The 17,349-nt window shown below is 40.6% G+C and overlaps 1 protein-coding gene across 3 annotated transcripts in view; it reads left to right on the top strand.

Moving 5' to 3' along the window:
- The first annotated feature begins 4,447 nt into the window (after positions 1–4,447).
- The window catches only part of LOC311273956 (apoptosis-stimulating of p53 protein 1-like), a 36,064-nt gene continuing 23,162 nt past the window's right edge, over positions 4,448–17,349 (top strand). For 2 of the 3 annotated variants that reach the window (XM_084381295.1, XM_084381294.1), the window contains exons 1-4: positions 4,449–4,644; positions 8,759–8,906; positions 10,983–11,090; positions 12,782–12,843. In XM_084381295.1, the coding sequence (XP_084237421.1) occupies positions 4,483–4,644; positions 8,759–8,906; positions 10,983–11,090; positions 12,782–12,843 (480 nt within the window). In that variant the 5' untranslated portion in view covers positions 4,449–4,482. Of the gene's footprint in view, positions 4,645–8,758; positions 8,907–10,982; positions 11,091–12,781; positions 12,844–17,349 lie in introns of all 3 variants that reach the window. The other variant, XM_084381293.1, reaches the window with a different exon arrangement.

Here is a 17,349-nt window from a genome sequence, read left to right as displayed (position 1 = left end):
AGAGACATACACAGCGGTAGACACTGTGAGCTGGTTCTAAAGGATTGTTTCTTTCTCAACGGGCACGAAGGTCGTGTTTCACCGGCCACATGCAGTTCCTATAGAGACGGTACTGACTGATATGTGTGAGTGTGTGTTTGGGTGTGGGCAGTGGGAGCTGGGGCGTCTGAAACGTAAATCACTTTCAGCTGTCTCTGTGTTCCACTGTGCGCTCTCTCACACACACACACACACACACACACACACACACACACACACACACACACACACACACACACACACACACACAGACAGCTCAACAGCTGCACAGAGGCAAGCTGGTGTTACTTTGGTTTTATGTCTTTTCACTCTCTCATGTTTGCATTCATAAGCTTTATTTTTACTTAAGCTCTTAGTTTCTCTGTCTTTACGCACATTTTTTGTCTCGTCAGGACTTTAAAACTGACACTGTCACTCTGTTGTCAGAGAAATATACTCCAGGAGTATCATTTCTTTTGTAATTACAGTCATCTGAGAAGCTCATTCACTTAAGAACATGATTATAGCTCAGTCCACTGTTCAGTCATTGTACAGGGCTTAAGATGAGAGTCTGACAGCCCAGTTCTTAAATTGTAATTGTAATGTAATACAGACTCGTGCATATCATCAGTCAGTCTTCAATGACTTTATATTTAAGCTTGTAAATCCCTCCGGTTTATTAGCAGGCGTTACTTGAAGCTGCCTCACTGGAAAGACAGTGTGACAGAGCTATTTTCTCCTCAGCGTGTAATACTTTCCTAATTTTGGTTGCTGTGGATGGAAAAAGGACGTCTTCCTGGGTGGTTTTTAAAAGGCAGCACTCTCCTCAGTCCCACACGAGCCTCTCTACCCTCGCTTGATTCAACATTAAGCAGACAGTCCTTTGAATATCACAGAAATGAAGTTAAAATCATGTGGGCTTCTACCAGCTGCTCCTGAATAATCTCTCTGAATTCACTTGAAACCAGTAAGAGTTCAGCTGTAGAGGAATTTATTTTAGGAACTGCAACAAAACACATAGGAAGAGTCAGGACAATGGGTTAGATTTGGAAAAAAGCCACCGGGCAGACATAACAAGAGCATGACAGATGGACCAGGCTGAAAACCATTTCACTCCCAGAAGGATAACTTTCCCTGTATGGTTGGCACAGCAGGTATAAGCAGCCTCTACCCCCAGATCCCAACAGAGTCCATCATCGTTTAAAATGATTTACTAGCAAAAAAAGCTACAGCAGCCTGGGCAGTATCCAAGCATAGCTGTTACATAATTCACATTCACAAAAATGACACAGCTGCTAATATGAAATTTGACCAGAACTGTCAGTCGCATGCTGAAAATACGTCTTAAGCATATTTTGCATGTTCAAAATGAAGCGTGTTCCTGGTGTTTACTGTTTATATGACAAGAGTCAACTTTCACTGCTGCAGTCGCTTTAAGAAATAGAAACCTTAGTGTTTTAAGCAGATAAACATAAACAATTATTTCTGTTAGCAGACAAATAAAATACAGCTCCCATTTCAGTTTGCTAATGCAGTTTACAATTTACCAACTTATTTAACACTAACCCATTATCACAAGAAAACAAGCTTTGTTATCTCGAGATCACAAAATAATGAACAACCTAATGTGATCTTTATTAGCATGAAAAAAAATTGCAAGCAAAGCAGTTCTCGGCTTCAGTGCTTCACATTTGTCCCCTTCAGCGGCAGCTGGTGACAGCTGGTGAGCGTGATGTCATGTCATGGTGACTTGTTCACCAGGCCTGGTATGCCTCAGCAAGACTCACGTTCACTCTGGTTAGCTGACCTCATTTTCCTGTATACAAAAAAATTTCATTTAATTTTACTGTTTGAACAAAGTTTGTGAGTTTGTGTGTGTGTGTGTGTGTGTGTGTGTGTGTGTGTGTGTGTGTGTGTGTGTGTGTGGGAATCTTAACTACCTCTGTTGCATTGTGTGGTTGTGTTGTCTGTGGTGGGTGGAAGTACAGTGCTGTCCCTTCTGAAGAACTTGGAAGAACATTTTGTTCATAAAAATTCCAGTTCCTGCAGAGTGAGCGACACACACACACACACACACACACACACACACACACACACACACACACACACACACACATGTCCTTAAAGAGATTGCTCCTATCATACATAACAAAACACTTCCTCTTCTCTAATAAACCTGAGAGCTTCTGTTTTGATATCGATCTTGTGATTTTGATCGCTTGATTCCATTCCTATATATACACAAAATGCTATAAGAAATGAGTGTACATAGTTTTTATAGTTTATAGTTTCCATCCAGAGGTTTTCACTGACCCCATCTGGCCACCCATGTGAAAAATATGTGGTTAAGGGTCATAGTTTAGTTGATTTCTCCAGGCAGCATATTTGTAACGATTGTGACTGATTTATTATCGTGTTTGTGAGCCGGAGCGACAAAGAGGTGACAAGTGAAGGGACGAGGAGAGGGTGAAACAGAGAGAAAAAGAGAGATCAACACATTGTTTGTGATTGCTGGCATATTGATGAATGAATCAGCTGGTAATGACCATAGTAATGTAGTAACTTGTGTCTGGCTCTCCTCTCTGGTCTGTCTCGTTTCCTCTACGCTGTCTACTGATGTTCTGTCAATTCCAATAGACGCACTGTTTCAAGCACATGCATCAAGCATGTGACCTTGTGTGAGACACAGAGAGAGAGAGAGACGCACACACAGAGCTTCTGCCAGTGTACCTTCTGTGTCCTTTCTGTGTGTGAGAGTGTGTGTGTCAGTGTGTGTGTGTCAGAGTGCAGTCATGCTGCAGTTTATCAGTGTGGCCTCTGTAATCTCTCCCCCTCCAGCATTACTACTGCTGCTTCTGGACAGCCTCACTCCACACCACACTGACCACCCATCAAACATGATAAACACTGATACATTCAGCTCATATTAATACTTGTGCCAATGTTGTGTACATGGACGTTGTGTTTCTATGATTATTTTAGGTGCATGCCTCTCATTGCTGGCTGTCAGGTCTATCATTCAGAACAGTATTATATATATATTAGGGCATTTTCAGACTTTCCACAGGCGTATTTATGACAGTTATGTCCAAATTAAAAGCTCATCATCAATCATTTAAGAACCAGCAGTAAAACAGAGTATGTGTCAGTACGGTGCCATTATTGATTGCGCAAGTGAAGGTGTCAATGTTGACCCTGAGTGACCTGGCCGGCACCAGCTCTGCTACACTCGGAGCTAAAATTAAAAGTTCTGGCATCAGAACGTCTGGGACTTTTTTGAGACTTCACACTTCAGTTGTCACATGCTCGAACTAATCAAGTACTGAGTGTTGTGATGATCCACAAATCTGATGATATGCTGATGTGTAGACCGGTGACTGGAATATTGTTCACTATTCAGTACGTGGCAAATGTGGACATTTGGTGTCAGATGAGAAAGGAACATTTTGTTTCACATTCAAATGAGACCAGACCTGACTAGTTTAAAATATTATGGCTTCACTAGCTACAAATATGGAAATATGTATATGACTATATATATTTAATTAATATAACAAATCCTCATGTAATAACCTTAATTGGAAGATACTGATCTGATCCGGCCTGATCTGAATGATTTTTTCAATCAGATCGATATTGGTGGTGTAACAGGAAAACGTTAGCACCTAATAACAAAGTTAAGGCTTAATCTGATTGTTTCTCTCCAGCTGGATTGAATATTTTCTTTCCACACATGTTAACTTCCTGTGGGGCTAATATAAAGTAACACTGCTTGTTGGAGGCACAGAAACATGGTGAAAGTAAAATATAACGAAGTTTGAAAGGATTAACAAAACCGCAATCCACCGAATCAGAAATGCAGATATCGCTCCCAGGACACGATGTGGGTCCATCTTGAAAATTGCAGGCAAACAAATGATTTAGTGAATTGAATTTTCTCAGTAAAGTTGGAAAATAAACTTCTTCTCCTGTTTTCCGCAGCTTTACGGTGGATGAAACCACTTTGCGCATGTCAAAAAAGTTATATTCTGATTAAATGCTTTGGGGCATGTAAATGCTCAACTTATTTGATCACTTTATTTAGCAGTGATGTCAACAGTCCAGTTGCAATCTCGGAACTGAAGAAATATCATCCATGTAACCACAGCTATGTTTTTACAGTTTTCAGATAGTGTCAACAAATACTACGGGAACTTCTTAATAAATACATCTTTTCATTGCTGATACAATATCAGCTCAATATCATGGTCTTCTCCCACTAACATCTCTTTTTTTATCTCCCATCATCCTCTCCTCCTCCTCCTTATATTTACTGAAAGCCGACTCCCTCCCTCCCTCTCTCCCTCCCTCCCTTCCTCTCACTTCCTAGCATTAGGACGTACACACAGCCTGACATTCACACTTTTCAAACACACTCTCTCCATCGGACACCACTAATTATCCATCTATCTAACACACACATGCATGCGCACACTCATACACACACTTCTGTGTGTGTTTTTGGTCCATGGTTTTCCCATGAAGCGTTTCTTCGGGCTGGTGTTGGAGCGACTGGTGGTTGTGTCTAAGAACTTCAAACTGAGCAAATGCAGGAAACAGAAGAAGAAGCTGAAAACCAAACCAGTGGTGAGTGAGAGACAGATCTTTATATACATCGCTAAGAAGATTGGTAGCACGAGTGTGGGTTTTGGTTTCTTGCACAATTGGTTGATAAGAGTACGTATACCAGCCACTGTCCTGCCACAATCAACGCATTGTGTTGAAATGGTTTGAGTTACATATAAAATGAGCTTTGATATGTTTTCACAGCAGGCTAACTAAGAGACCAGGCTGTCACTCTCCCCTCTTTAGAGTTTAACTATCTCTTTCTCCCTCTCTGATGCCTAAAATAGCCAGAGTCACTTCATTCAGCACCAGAGGCAGTTTAGGAACCACAACTCAAATAGCCGGGAGGAAGTGGACCTTCCTGTGAGCTCATCATGTTAAAACTTGAAAAAGGTCAGAACTAGTGTGCACTCGCGACTTAATTTAACAATAAAGACTGAACAAGTCTCTTTTTTTTAAAGGCTTTTCTAGGATTAAAGGAAAAGTTCACCCAAAAAGGAAAAAATTAAGTGTACTCATCTCCATGCTGATGGAAAGTTGGGTGAAGTTTCGTACTCCACAAAAAATCTCTGGAGCTTCACAGCAAACAAACAGCATTGCAGCATTCTCCTTAACAACTGAAGTAGATGGGGACATGTTTACGAAACATTTTTTTTAAAAACAAAAGGGCTCCATGCAGCTCGTCCAGAGTAATCCTAGTCTTCCGAAGCTCAGAGATCCCGAATTGTTTTTAAAACTCTACTCTATTTAAATCCTATTTAGAGCTGAAATCTTAACTGTAGTGGCTAGGCTAAAAGCGTTAGCCCACACCCCCCATCTGAGGTGGGTGACCGAGCTCAACTGTTGATCAAGCATGTAAATAACGTCTTATCATGTCAATTTTGGATCTCAGGGCTTTAGGGGACTTGGATTACTCCAGACGTTATCTTTTTTTTTGTTTTTGGTTGTTTGTTTACGTTTTAAAACAAGTCCCCATCTACTTCAGTTGTGTAGGAGAATGCTGCAACACTGTTTTTCTGTGAAGCTGAGTAGATTTTGACTGAAGTTTAATTTTTAGGTGAACTTATCCTTTAACAATTCATTGCTACAAACAAAGCTTTTTTATATTGCTATTACATGATAGGTTTATGATGTTTTTTGAACTACTGTTATGCATACTTAGATATGGACATGATAAGTCTTAATCGCTCTTCATGGAAAACTTACTCGCTGTTAATGGCAGAGCAGTCATCAAACCGCAATATGCTGTATGCTTTGGTGCTTAGGTAAATCTGGCCTGCATTTGAACTGTATAGTCTGGTCTATCTATAGAGGGTCTTTGGGTGATATACTGTAATCTACTCTGGAACGGCCATGCTGAAAGCCCACCATGGTTGTAAACAGCAGATTGGTTTTCTAAACACATGATTTCTCCATGTTAAGACAACCCAGTAGGCCCTTTCCACTGAAGGCATGTTGACATGTCACAGTAGGAGAAGCACGTGTGTGAGTAATTAAATGAGTAAGGAGGAAGCAGGGACACATGATAATACCTTTAATAATGCTTTTCTATGACAATTCAACGCGTCTGTAGTAAAAATACACATCGTCACAGTTAACTGGCATTAGCACTAGCAGGAAACAAATCATTTCACGTACACCACAGAAGTTTAACTGCCAGGGTGGAAACTAGAAACCTGCTTCTCTCTCCGGCTACTCCTGTCTTTTTTGATTATACTATTTGATTGATTTAAATGTTTCACAGTGCCTATCTTTTAAGCAAAAGGGAATACCACAGCCCTTTTGCTCTGTTTTCTCAGGTCATGTGGCACCAATTTCAAAAATATTTGCAGCTTTCTACTGCATAGACGGCCCAGTTTTTAACAAAAGATCACCTTTCCACTGCTGAAGTAATTCTTTGGCACAGTTATAGAAGCAACATGAGCTGTCGGTCCCAAAAATAAGTGTTTCTAAAGAGGTTAGGATGAGAAATGTTACTTTGTGCTGGTTCTCCCATTAGAGGAAGCAGAAAATGGGTCCTTGTATCACAGTAACCTGCATTTGGAAAATGACAAATTACTTAATAATTTTACTTAAGCAGCCTGGTTACTGTCCGAAGCAAAAAACAACCGTAAGAATCCCGTTTGACCTGGAAACCCAGATCTCAGTGCTATGAAAAGGCAGATTAAAACACATATCTGTATTATTAAGTGGGCAGGTTTTGTCACTTACTGATCTGGTAGAAAGGATGTCAGTTTTGAACCATTTCAAGTCTAGGCGGTGAGGGGGAACACATCGACGGGAAAACAGACTTTGACACAACAGTGGCGGTCTCTCATTGAGTGAATGCCTGTCTGTTCACATTTTCACCTTCCACAGTTATTCCACTTGTTTTACAGTTAGCTGCTGATAGTGACCGGGTAAAACAATCCTGTTTTGGTGCGCAATGGCAGACATGCTTCCTTTGTGCTATGCTTTTACCCTTGTTTTCCATGAAGACTCGAGTCCAGTGGCAGACCGAATAACGTAGTCAAAGTGAAGTTTATGGGGAACCAATCTATATGACATACATTTTTCTACACTGTGCAATCAGTATTTACTTCAGAATGATAAGTTAAAGCTAAAACGTTGTCCATGGCCAGTTTAATGATCCTACACTCACATGACAACACTCTCTTTCCTAAATGTTAAACATTTACTGATTATGTAGTCATTCATTATATCCGTGTAACTCCGGAAGTCAAATTCCCAGCCGTGCCTAATGACCGTGTACTCTATGTGTGTGTATGTGCTGCGTTTATATAATATTTTGGACAGTGTTTTTTGTTGATGAGAAAAACCCACTCGGAATGATTTCAAATGATTTGATCACATAAAACACCCTTTGATTTCTGCCAACAGCCCTTCAGTGTGACAAATGCTGATTTTAACCATGTGAGACAGAAACATTACAGCCCTTGTGAGGCCACGATTTTCCTTCTTTAAATGGTTTGTGGACTAGTCAAACCCCTACTGTGTTTGCATGTGCGTGAACGTGTATTTGTGCGCGTGTGTTTGTGTGTGTCTAATCCAAGCTTTAGAGAATGTGTCCCCGCTCAATGTGTCTGCATGCGACCAGGGATTACTTCACATGATCTGGGACAGGTGTGTAGAATACTGCGGATTAGAGCAGTATATATTTGGAGTTTGTGTCTGTGTGTGTGCGGACAGTAGACAATGTAATGTGTGTGTCCGTGTGTCTGTGTGAGAGAGAGAAAATGCAACATTGAGATTAAAAGTGTGTCTGTGTCTATGTGTGCGCCCTGGTTGGTCTGTGTGTTCCTATCCCAGATTACCCCAAATTTATCTTTCAACTGCCGTCTGACTATCTGACATGACATCACCAGTGACATTGCCAGTGACATCACAGGCGATAACACAGGATGTCCTTTTCTGATTGCTATTTTAATCTTTTGGCTGCAGAATTTTGGGGGATTTGATAAAAATATTTATATATATTATTTCAGAGGGGATCACTACTGCCCAGCTGATACTTTGAAGTCATTTGTTGCTTTTTTCAAATATGTTAAATCAAACCTAAAGCTTCATCGCAATCATCTTGGCAAAATTATACTGTGATTTCTCTTCATATAAACTAATCTTACTGACTTGGATAAACATGATTTTGGAACATTTCTGACTAAATATGAGATCATTTTGGTTTATTATATTTAGTTTACAGTAGATCCTTTACACTACTCAAAATGAGTTAGGGATAATGGGATATGGGTGCATATATGCATGTGCATGGATATGCAATAAAAGTCATATTAAATGTGTTATTCACAAAACACAAAATAAAAATATCAGATAGGTCACAGAATAAACAATCAGGTGAAACATAATAATATCCTACTATCCCTAACTCATTTTAAGTAGTGTAATCTGAACGTGATCTCTCTCTGATCAGTCAGGTTGCTTCTTAATGCTGAGCTAGAGACATGACTGAGTAATTGAACTGTAGTTATTGTGTTGATTGACTGGCAAACCGATAGTTATCCCATGCTGTATTCAGTGAGAAATATTTCACTTCACATTGTCCATATTCCTGCAGTGGTAAGGTGGTAAAAGCTATGATGTTTCACAACATTAATCATGTTTTCTTCCATGGTTACAGGTGATCCTCACAGTTTACCTCAATGACACCCAGCAGATGCTGACTGAGGTCCCAATCACTCCGGCAACCAGAGTGATTGATGTGGTGGAATACTGCAAGGAAGCCGGTGAGGGGGAGTGTCACCTCGCTGAAGTGTGGAATGGACATGGTGAGTGCATCCATCCATCTATCTATGTACAGTATATACAATAAGCAAAATTATATTTTCACTTTTTTAGAGGAGACCTATTATTCTTTTTCATTTTATTCCCCTTTCCTTCTCTGTGTTATATACTGTACTGTAGGTTCTTGTGCATTTAAAAGATTCCATTATAAAGATGCATGAAAAAAGGTTGAATAGGTCAGAAGCTTCACTCTCCCACAGAAAACACTGTTCATGAACACCTCGTCAGTTGTCCCATCTTTCATTCTGTAACTTTGTGACATCACACCACGTCACAGAGTCAGACATTTGCATAATGAATGCCTAGTGTCTTGTTCGGCATGTAAGAATTGATTTAGCACAGCTGCTCTGTTGTTGTTGCTCTGCTGGTGCTGGGTCAGGCATGTGTCGGCTGACCAATCAGAGCAGACTGCATATTGGGATGGGGGGCCTTAAAGAGAGGAGCTCAAGCAGAGGAGGAATACAGCTGCAGCACTGGATAATAATAATATTAATAATAACAATAATAATAATAGTAATAATAATAATCACAATTATTATTATTATTATTATTATTATTATTGTTGTTATTATTATTATTATTATTATAATGAGTATAATATGTATCCAGAAATGATACCAGCCAAGACAGTTACTAACATAATTACTATTGACCCCTCTTGACAGTCCTTTGAACATTATATTATTTACATGATTATAATCTGGGATTATCTGACAGGATAATCACATTGTGACTCTGGCCTAGATCCTTTGCTTTGAAGCTAATTATAAACAAAGTCAGACCTATATCTCCGCTGCAGCTCGTGGAATCAATAGTATGCCGTTGTAAACGTGAACAGACCGGTCCATCACGTGCAGACATTGAGAGCCACTGTGTCCATTATGGCATGGCCTCCATTCATTCACTGATAGCTGTTAAAGTAGTGATGCACATAACCACGCAGTGTGTTTGTGTAGCACTGTGGTGTGACTGAGTGGTCAGACAGGCTATAAATGGCTCTAATACTATACTGTTTCTTAGAGGGTGACACTGTGAGGCAGCACATAATAAATGGTGTTGTGACAAAGTGTTGCTGCCCCAAGGCCACAACTGGCCTCCCGACTGGTGTGTGTATATTATTAGCTACAGATTGATTTATTTTGCAGGGAGAATATTGCTGAGGCTTTTTGAAAATATTAGAATACCCCAAACTTTCTTTTGTTTCAGTTTTTCTGCTTTACTCATATACGTGTAAATGTGTAAATATTTACACACATAAGCAAAGAGTTTGAGTTAATGATAAATATTAATAATACATATTTTTACAGTGTCCACAGTGCCACTACTAACCATCACAGAAACCATTTAGACCAAGTTGTCACTCATTGTCAGTTTTTGCATTAAAATCCATCATTTGGACTATTTCAGAATAGGAGTGCCCAATTTCATTCCTATTTAATTCAAAAAAATTGTATTTCAACAACTTGTACTCAGAAACTGTGCCTTTAAATGAGCCGTCAGGACTTTTGTAAGTTTGTTATGTTACATTTATACAGTCACAGCCCTCAACCATGTACCCAGCATCGCCGAGATGGCAAAAACACCAGCAGAGCTGATGTGGAAACTTGGTGGGTGTTGCCTACTCAGACCTATGAGAGCCGACCAATCAGAGAAGACTGGGCTTTTTGGGAGCGGCCTTAAAGAGACAAAAGGGAGCTTTCAGACAGAGTGTGAATAAAGGTGCTGCAGCACTGGACTGCAGGAAAAAAAATTATGTCTCAATATAACTTTATATCATTATATATATATATATATATATATATATATATATATATATATATATATATATATATATATATATATACACCAATACAAGCAAGAGGGAATATCATGCTGTCATTTTATTTCAGACAATAATGATTATTGACAGTAAATATGAAACTATGCTGTTAAGCAGGACTCCATGATAATGTAAGTCATGGTAATTGAATGTATACAATTGAATCATCCTGTCCTGGCTTCCCTCTATACTTTGGCTCTCTGTGTAACAGCCTGGCTCATGTTTCTTCACCTCTCCTCAGAGCGAGTTCTCCCTTCAGAGGTGTTATTGCTGGATCTTCTCCAGCAGTGGGGAGCCAGGAGGCCGGAGGTCAGCTTCTACCTCAGACACTGCCCATCCTGGACACAAGGTACAGCAAAACAAATGCATATAGTCCCTAATTCAACCCAAGCTGTGAATATGAATTGCTGTCAAAACGATACAGAACATCCTTCACTCTCACAGAGAGAACCAGACAAAGAGAGTGGACCAGTGGTGTGTATGAGGTTTAGAGGTGAGGTCAGGGGCTCGGTCAGTAATTAGCCGGATAAGATGATTAGAGTTATATAACATGGACGGGGCAAACGTGAACGGGGTAGGAGGGGGGACAGAGATAAGGACAGAGAAATGTTTGGTCTGCTGCACAAACATCACATCATTTTCTGACAAAATAGCTGCATGTGCTTCAGCATTTAAAAAACATTATGTGTTTTAGCATTTAGCATTGATGTTAAATCAAAATAACCAAGGAAAATAATTTCCCTTTTTCTGTTAAACAAGCAATGAGCAAATGTTTCTACAATATCTGTGCATGTTAGTACCCCAGCTGTACAATAGCAGGGCTTCTGATATAACAGTGTCACTGGACTGTAGCACTGGTGTGTGTCTGCTCCCTGCAGGAACAGGGCAACCTCACCACCTGCTGGTGCATTCCCTCTCCTCCCCTCATTCATTAAAAACATCATTATCATTCATTAAAACCTCATTATTATCATACGCTTGTGAACTGTGAAGTTTATTCTGAATATAAATGAATCATCACTTTTTTGTATCACTTGGCTGAGTCTTAGACCGTTTATTGAACAGATTTTATCGTCTGTTCTTGTCATTTTGCATCCAGTCACAGTTCATATGCTGGCAGATCTGTAATAGGTTTAACATCAGCGGGGGGAGATCTAGAGGAAGATAAGAAAGGAGAGCAGCGGTTCATTTTGCCGCCTGCTGTGGAGAGAAGAGCCTGCCTCTCCCCCTGGTCCCCATGACTCCAGCACCAGAGTGTAATACAGATGTGCTTTTGATAGGAGTGACTGCCATCCATCATTACCTTTGATTTATGACAGTTACATCATCTTATGAGTGACTGACTGGTCATGTTTGTGTCTTCACCTGTTATCATAAAACAGCTTCCTAACTAGCCATTGCTCTCCAAGGACCAGAGCGACACATTAGCCTTCTGTAGTACCTGCTCCACCGTCATCTGCCCTCTGGCTTATTTAAGTTCGAACCTCCCACAAGGACGTCTCCTTTCTGTTAGAAGCTTACTCTGCTGGCCTACATCACCAAATAATCTGCCCTGTAATGGAGAGAGAAATGTTCTAGTTGGGATGGAACAGATGTAATTTATTAGTCGTAAGTGAATCCAAGCACACCACAACTAATGATGATGATGATGATGATATATTTCCCCCTGTGTCCATAAATTACTGTTGATTACTACTATACTGCTTTAGCTGTCCTTCTCGTTTACTCGGTTATTAAACTACTGCTTGATTGAATGTGATCACTGATTTAAGTTCCCTGTTGAATGTAATGTGGACATGATGTTTGTGGTCCTGTGTTGCATACATACTACATGCTGCTATATATACTGTGCAGCCTGTGTGTGTCAGTCTTCTCCACCACCTTCTCCTCTGCATTTTCATTTTTTTTGTGTATCAGTGTGTGTGTCGGTCACATGTTCCCCAGTCTACCAGGCCATAAGATTCAACCAACCCCTGTCCATTTCATTTTTGATTTCACCATCTCTGCTCAGATTTCTTTTCATTCTTCATTTATATGCAGGAAGTCAGCAGCCTTTGGAGCAGAGCTGGACCACAGAGTCACCAGAGAGTGCTAATGACAGGGTAGGTGGAGGCACACACACACACACACACACACACACACACACAGTGGAGCTGGGCTTGGCTTAGGGTGCAGGACAGGCTGTGTTATGCATCTCTAATTAGCTCAATCTCAAAATCCAGTATCGACACTCCAACACATAATGATCATTTATTACTATTTGTATTATCAGCTATTAAAATGAAATGAAGGAAATGAAATTACAGCTGAAGAAAAAGTACAGCACGCTTCACCTGTGTAGAGTGTAGACAAGAGAGCCCAACATGTCGTTGAAACTACATCGGCCATGAGAAGCAGGTTATTATCAGTATCGGCTAAAAATGATACATATTGGCGATTCCTAACATAGGCTGTATCCCTGGACTTGAATTTTGACAAGGATCTTTTAGCCTTCAAATGTAATCAAACCCTGTGTTTTATTCTTGAGATACTAGTAGGCACCGGGCATTGTTCTGATGATTCAAATGCCCCAAAAGTCCTCAAAGAGTGTGTATTTTTGGAGCAATGGCCCTTCAGAGCACTGGCCGGTTTGGCCGGTCCAATGGGACATTTTTCCGACATTTTGGAATAATGGGCTGTTGGAACAATGGCATGGAGGCGCCGCTACAAGCTTACCATAAAGACTGAAAACAGCTAGCATTGCTCTTTCTAAAGGTGAAATATGCCTTTGAAATAACAGCCTGTGAATCCAAAAACAAGTGTTTTAAGTTGAGTTTCTCAAAAGATCAAAATATTCCTTTAATATTTTTGTAAATTGTGATATTTGGCAAACTTCAACGATTCGTCTAGTAGTGTTACAAACCTGATGTTAAACACAAGTAGCCACTAAGACGAATGTAGTCCAGACTCAAGCCAGACATGGTGTTTAAATCTTTACATATCCTGAAAATAGGCTAATTTCATTTGGCGGGAAAAAAACAAAACATTCTCATTCTCAAAACAACTCATATTTACAAAACAATGTGCATGTGCGTGTGTGTGTGTGTGTGTGTGTGTGGGCATATGTATAATTCTCTGTGTGTAGTCTAGCGGATTAGCCCCCATGGATTAGTGACAGTGATGATTATAGTTACTCTACCAGTAAGAATCATGTGAAAACACACACACACACACACACACACACACACAAATATAATTACTGTAGGTATTTTTAAAGACAGACAGAAAAATAGATAGAATGGGAATTAGCCTTTTGCCACTTGCCTGACTAATTGCCGTTAGCTAACCATGTTTTGTTTTGCCAGCTTGTTCTTCCCTCCAAAACACTGAGTCATAAAGTAAGTGGAGCGGCTGACCTCACGCTGGCAGCTTTTTATTTGGACACTGACAGCTATTTTCAACCATGTTAGCTATTGTGTTTGTGCCCAGACGAGACATTAGCTTTGTTGGCTAGGCCTCGGTTAGCCAGTCACCTACCAGGCTTGAGTGTGTGAATGTATTTGCGGATCTGTGTTGGTCAGTCTGCAAGTTAGTCAGCCAGTGTGTGTGTGTGTGTGTGTGTGTGTGTGCATGTTTTGGTCAGTCAGTGAAGGTAGGATTAGCTTGGTCCCATGACATAACCAGGCTAAGAGGATTGTTAGCTAGCCAAGCAGCTCCTCCTCCTCCTCCGTCTTCTCTTGCTCCTACTTCGAGCACTCCTTCACAGTCGTGTTGAGGTACCCGTCTTTCTTTGTCGTCTACCTTCAACATTCAGTTTCAAGCAAAAGCAAAGAGTTTGAGGCAAGAGAGCAGCGTGGGGGTGAGTTCTGGAAATGTGTTTATTTTTTGTGGGTGTATGTAGAGTGTGTGTGTGTGACCATTTCTGTATAAAGCTCTAAAAAGTGTGTCTGTGTGTGTGTGTGTGTGTGTGTGTGTGTGTTTGCTTTACACTTTCTACCCACCTCTCCTCACATCAGCTTGTCATACATAATAGAACAACTGAGGAAGTGGATATAGGAGCAAATGTAGAGGTGACTTTGAAATGTGTGTGTGCGTGCGTGGATGTGTGTGTGTAAGTGTGCTTTACTTTCTTTTAACTTTTCTTTGTTCATGATCCAGATTACACACACACACACACACACACACACGCACACACACACACACACACACACACACACACTGGCTTTTGTCTGTGTGCCTTGTGTCAGGATGGGACTGTTGTAGGCCATGTGTTTCTGTGTGTGTGTGTGTGTGTGTGTGTGTGTGTGTGTGCGTGTGTGTGTGTCAGGGTGTGACTCTCGGCTCTATATAATCATATCCAAAAGCTCTCACTTACTAATACACACAGAGACACACAGACATATACCAGATGATGTTTCTTCCACAGAATGATGTAAACATGACAGTGCTGACAGACAGAATGAGTACAGCAGTTTTAGATCTGTTATTCATCACTCATCTCAACACACATGTCATTACTCATGGTAGCAAAATGTATTTTTAATATTATTGGAATGGTTCTGCAGGACCTCAGGGTAAGTCAGTCTTCCCTCCAGGGTTTAATAAGGAAACCAGACTGTGTTGATGTCATTCTTTTACTGAAGAAAGTAGTGGGGCGTCTTTGACTTGCACCGATTGCAATTTTTTTTTTGAGTCTGACCTGCTAATTCTGATTTTGACACATTCAGATTTCCTTTTTCTTATATTATCAGCATACACACATACACTTTGTAACCTTTTTTAATGGAAAATTCAATGGTATTTTTTTATAAAACACTGACTATTAAATAACATGTTGTAAACTATTTGAATGGCCTCTTGCTGAAATGGAGCTCCCTCTCATAAGCTCTCACACAGCGTATACTGGTACATCCGGGAATCTTGCTGTGAAAGATAAAAACAGTCATGCTGACAAACATCCGACTGTGGTCCACGGCCAACCGATCGTCAAGCTCCCTCCTTGTTTGTGAATGAAGGAGGGAGCTTCTGTGCTCTAATTTGTACGGCAGGAATTTTGTAATTTCATACATGCTAACAGTACTTTAAAAAAACTACCTTTACCTTTATGAGGGGCCCCTGTGTGCTATTTCTGGTCTGGCACCATTTACAATCCTTATCTGGGACCCACTCATACCTACATTTTCTATACCAGCAGAGCTAACTTTGCGTAGGTATTGGTTAGCGTTAGATGCCATATTGCCATTTCTCACATGTAGCTAGCTGGAGCCAACAGATCTGGTAAAAGAAATGTGCCACACACAAGTCTACCTCTAAAAAGTAATTATACTGGTTTCCAGTAATGTGTTTGTAATGGGAACACCTGTCTATAGTTACCATCAGCCACAGCTGTACAGACTGAGCTCAGACTCAACAATCAATTATCTTTCTCCAGGAAGTTACATTGTGTTGCTTTAAGCATCACTACATGAGTCGAAATCTAAAAAAGGTGAAAAACAAAACAAGGTGCAGTGATCCCTGATGACATGTAGTTTTTTGGATAAGTGCACACTGTATCTTTACTGTAATGTTAGGTAAAGCCAGCACTGGTGTTTTGCACACAGTGAAGAGGAGCTGTGTTTTCCTCTGTCGTGTGTGGGCTGCTTCAGTAAGACAGCAGTCCGATCACAACATTCCCTCCTTCACCTCCCAGACAGCCTAATGTAGGCCTCACCCCTAACCTCAGACCGACCACGGGGACTGTCACACATTTTGAGTTAACACAGTCTGCTGAGCCAACCCCAGCTGTGTGTGAGGCGAGCACTGCTGAGGGATATATTAAGAAGTCAGGTGTGTCTGTTTGTGTGCTCTTGACAAAAGACACATGTCAGGGGTTTGTGTTGACACGGATTAAGATTAATATTTTCACTGTATATCATCACCAGAAATGCCTCTGAGGGTTATATGATAGTCTGGGTTCAGGGACATTGGCAGACTTCAATCACTAGGTGTAATACAAACTTCACTTTGTTAATATTATACTCTGTAGTCGTAGGAAAGTCCCTGTTTGGGTGAAATCTGGGTGTTGCACCAGAACTCCAGTTAAAAGAGTATTCCCACAATTAATCCAGCTGGTTGAGCTTTTTTTGCTGCTGAAGGTGTTTAGCCCAAAGACACTGTCAGGACACATGGATGTTGATGGACAAGCTGTCTGTGGTGAGGTTCAGAGATGTGACCTTTCAGCCACAGGATGGTCAGGCTACCCTGCTGTGTGAATGTTTGTCACCGGAGCGGCTTTGATAACACAGGTTTCCCCTTTGGTTCAGCCGGGTCTGCAGGAATGTCTGGAGGCTGTTATTGTAGATTAGGAGGAATATTTTTACTGGAGGCATACAGCAGATGGGAAGGGGATGGGTTTCATTACTGATGGGACCTATGATCAGAACAACATGTCTATGTGTGTGTGTGCAAGTATATGTATGTGTGCATAACTTTGAGAACATACACACTGTTGGGAAACATAATACTCGCACACTGAGGAGGTCAAATAACCCATGTGCTTCAGATTATAACCGTGATTGAAACTGAAAGACCAGTGAGCAGCAGCAGCATGAGACGGCTGTGGTCAACATTATAATGTGATTGTTCTAAAT

Source organism: Pagrus pagrus (genome assembly GCF_965226575.1).
Source record: "Pagrus pagrus genome assembly, chromosome: 18".
NCBI classification, from domain to species: Eukaryota; Metazoa; Chordata; class Actinopteri; order Spariformes; family Sparidae; genus Pagrus; species Pagrus pagrus.
The sequence above is the reverse complement of the archived record's forward strand: the minus strand, read 5'-3'. Positions and strand labels throughout refer to the sequence as shown.